General features: G+C 36.0%; 1 protein-coding gene across 1 annotated transcript in view; it reads left to right on the top strand.

Moving 5' to 3' along the window:
• The window catches only part of LOC107628406, a 4141-nt gene extending 1758 nt beyond the window's left edge, over positions 1–2383 (top strand). The window contains exons 5-6 of the mRNA XM_021116962.1: positions 2135–2252; positions 2329–2383. Of these exons, the coding sequence (XP_020972621.1) occupies positions 2135–2252; positions 2329–2383 (173 nt within the window). The remainder of the gene's footprint in view (positions 1–2134; positions 2253–2328) is intronic.

The raw sequence follows: 4301 nt of genomic DNA, 5'->3' as shown, positions 1-4301 counted from the left end.
ATCCACCTGAGAGTCGTACCACCGTAATATCATTGACTTATGACTCGAGCATAAGGATTTGAATATTAGGGTGTTACACCTAGAGCGGAATTCTTTAATCTGGTGATGCAATTCGCCTTTCCTCTGAATTGCGCTTGGACTTCCCTAAACTTTGCGTGAGTGTACGCATCTTGAAACTGAGCTTCAATGCAGGATTTGCTATTTTAGATTTCCATTTTCCCTCTCTGCTACATGTAATCAGTTGGTTCTTAATCTCGTTTCCCTTCCTATTTGTGCACCGAACTCTTGTAGAGAAACCTGCAGCCTTGGCGTAGTTCCTGTAAAATTTTCCAGCATCTTCAACGGTGGTAAAGGTCATTCCGACCTTTGGAACAAGCTCGTCATCAACAACCGAGAGAGGCTGCAAAATACACCGTGTCAAAACTGTGAATACACCCATAGATATGATTCAAATACACCCGAACCGCAACAACTCAACTACAGAATGACTTTTAAAGCCATAAAATGTAAATACACAGGCTGTAGAATACACTATCTCAAAAACTAAAAACACACCCAATCATGTCTGATATAATACACCTGAACAACAACAAGTCAATTAAAATAACAAAAAACCAGTAAAGTGTAGATACACCCACACTTCTAGCTAAAATACACCCAAACAAGAATTGATCTACACCCGAGCGTCTGCTACAAATTCCAGGTAATTAATTACAACTAATACATTGAATCGACAGATTCAGGTAAACGTGTTACTTTCACAATGAATGTTCAGCAATTTTTCAACTACACAATGCTATACAAATTACTGAAAGAAAATTCATACTAATCCTATGTAAATCAAACCTCAGGAACTTCGTTAGATTCTGACTCATAATCCACTTCGCCTGCATTCAGCTGAGAATCTGAGGTTGAATGATCCATTATCTTCAAAACGAGATCAAACTTTGATTTCAGAAAACAACAAATCAAAATAGAAAACGAAGCTCGAGTTGCAGAGAGAGAAAAAGGTAACCTAAACGAAGAAGATGCTAGTGAGAAAAGGAGAGGAAAAGAACGATGGAGAAGAAGGAGGGAAGACGCGCGAGAAGAAGAACAACGAAATCTCAAAATAACGAAAACGAAAAAGAAAAGAAATATTTTAAATCTGGTAGTCTCCTATATTATATATATCTGAACTACATATCATGCATTCTCCATCTGTTGAATATATATACAATAGAGTGGCTATTAAATCTAAAAATTTCTTGGGACGGTGACAACATTGTGACTGGTCCCTCTCCAATGGTACACTGATGAATATGTCCCAGCTCCAACGACTAGAGTATATTATACCGTATTTATTAGGTATTTGTTGTGGTTCACAATAGTTGGAATCTTCTCTAAGCTTGATGATTTGTATCTATCGTTAACGTTACATAATAGTGGTTAGACGAATGTTACTATGTAGATGGAATTACATGTGTAGATTACACATGTCAATCTCTTAAAACATCACTTTACAAAACAAAAAATAATGTGACGCAGTTTGAAAACATAACTACAGATTTTTTTCGGTGGCTACAGAGGTGTGTTACATTGCTTAGCGATCCTAAACGTGAATTGAAAAGCATATTAGCAGATTATAATTCTTGATTAAGTTGACACGTGTGTCGTTTGATGATAGTGTTTGCTTAAGGGTATATACATTTTTAAAAAGAGCAATGCTAGAAACCAAAAGGTATTAGCCAAAAATCAGCCAAATATTTTTGGGTGAATTCAAAATCTCAACGAGTTAATATATATGAATGTTTCTTCTGCTAAGTATCAGAATGTTTCTTTTTCATACTAAATGAATATTCTTTTATATATTTTTTGAATTTTTCTGTATTTTAAATATGTTTTATATATTTTTCAAATTTTTTTGTATTGCAAATGTGAATGTCTCTATTTCTTTAAGAATTTTATAATTTTTTTAAATTTTATAAATATTTAATTATTTTTGCTAAAATATAATTAGATGTTTCTTTTGTTAAGTATTAAAATTTTTTTTCATATTAAATGAATATTTTTTTTATATTTCTGTAATTGTTCAAGGACTCCTTTTGGTTAAAATCAAATGTATAGTTTGCAGTCTCTTTAATCATCAAAACAGCACCTAAAACGCAGAGAGCAACATATATCACAAGAGCTAATAGCTTTGTTTCCAGGTTTGGGGACACGAAAAGCTCTTCCATCAAACCAGGAAACTCAGTCCAAATGCAGAAGCAAAGGTAATTAATAATAAACCCCACAAATCTTTCTTAGTTCTGTTCTCTCTGTTTCGTTGACTTTTTGACCTTGCAATAGGTTGGAGGGTAAGGTGGCTCTAATCACGAGAGCAGCCATTGAAATCGGAGAATAAACGGTGAGACTCTTTGCCAAAAACGGAGCCTATATCGTCGCCGCCGATGTTCAAGACGATCTCGGTCATCAAGTCATAGCTTCAATAGGCTCAGATAGAATCACCTATCATCACTCAAACACGTGCGCCCTCAGATTTGCGATAATTGCCGCAACGAACCTGCCACTGTGCGATGCGCCACCGACAATAAGGATCGAGCTCAAGTTTAACTCCAACTGCAACGGCGGCTCCAGATGTCGGTAATAGAAGAGGAGTGGGTCGCGGTGGAGAGGCGGAGAGGGCCTGATGGTGAGAGAGAGGGATCTGTGTGTGTAATTGTTGGAGGTGAGTAGGTTAATGTGAGAGAGAAGAAAAATGTTTTTATAGGTTTTAATTAGGTTTACTTAATTAATTTTAAATTTTGTGAATACATTGAGTTTTTAATTTAAAATTACCGATTTTAAACACTTAATTTTTTTGAAACCGAATAAACATAATTAAATAAGATAAAGTATATTTTTTGTTCCTAAAGTTTGACAAAAGTTTTAAAAATACCCCTAAGTTTTATTTTGTTTCAATTTTGTCCCAAAAGTTTTCGATTTACATCAAATATACCCCTGACGGCTAATTTTAAAAAAAATTAAGACCAATTCAACAACAATTTCATAAGAACAACCCTCAATACAAGCAAATCAAGCATAATTTTCATGCATTATTGTTAGATTGGTCTTAAATTTTTTTGAAAATTTAGCTGTCGAGGGTATATTTGATGCAAATCAAAAATTTCTGGGACAAAATTGAAACAAAATAAAACTTAGGGGTATTTTTGAAACTTTTGCCAAACTTTAGGGACAAAAAATATACTTTACCCTAATTAAATATTAGTACTGATATGACTGTTAGAGCCGATTTAAAAAGTCATAATTCGGCATCATACGTTATAACTCGGTTTAATAAGTAACTCACCCAAATTGTACAGCTTGGAATCGAACGCTTGATCCGATATCGTAACGTCCCGATATGACATAACTATTCTTCAATAAAAATAATCATGAAAAACGAAACTGCTAAACAGCTTGCCCTACATATATAGAAGGTGTAGGTATTTTTTTCGAACACCCTGAATACACAATACTGACTTAAGCATCGGAGTGCCTTTTGTTGGTACACTCCTCCTTTTTCCTGTTCTCTCTACAACGTGATATAACTTCTGGACGGAAAGCTCAGGTATTCCAGCCACCAGTTTGGGATTGCAGACAATAGCTCGGTGCCGACTCTTGGAAACCAAGTCATTTCCACGTTACTCACTCAAGAACAATTGGCGCCCACCGTGGGCCGAAGATATAATTCTCTTATCCCTTCTTATTGGCCTCAAAATTTCCATACCCATTGATGAGCGGATATTTTATACGCTTTTTGCCGTCATTTTCATATAGTTTTTAGTAGGTTTGTTTAAGTTTTATTAAGTTTTCATAGGTTTTAGTGAAAAATTCACATTTTTGGATTCTACTTTGAGTTTGTGTGTTATTATGCAATTTCAAGTATTTTCTGGCTGAAATTGAGGAGCTGGAGTAAAAGTCTGATTCAGAGGCAGAGAAAGCACTGCAGATGCTGTCAGGATCTGACCTCCTTGCACTCGAAAGAGATTTTCTGGAGCTACAGACATCCAAATGGAGCGTTCTCAATGACTATAGAAAGCTAACATCTAGGGCTTTACAGCAATGTATAATAGTCCATACTTTACTTCAGAATTCAAGGCCCAAAACTGGCGTTCAACGCCAGCCTCCAGCCCTATTCTGGTGTCCAACGCCCAAGGGAGAAGAGACCAGTGTCAACGCCCAAAAAGGACCCCCTAGCTAGCGTTCAACACCCTAGAGGCCTCCTAGCACGTGGATCTCAATCAAGCTCAACCCAAACACTCACCAAGTGGGCCCCGGAA

Source organism: Arachis ipaensis, chromosome B02 (assembly GCF_000816755.2).
Source record: "Arachis ipaensis cultivar K30076 chromosome B02, Araip1.1, whole genome shotgun sequence".
NCBI lineage: Eukaryota > Viridiplantae > Streptophyta > Magnoliopsida > Fabales > Fabaceae > Arachis > Arachis ipaensis.
Note: the sequence above shows the minus strand (reverse complement) of the source record. Positions and strands in the feature narration are given on the sequence as shown.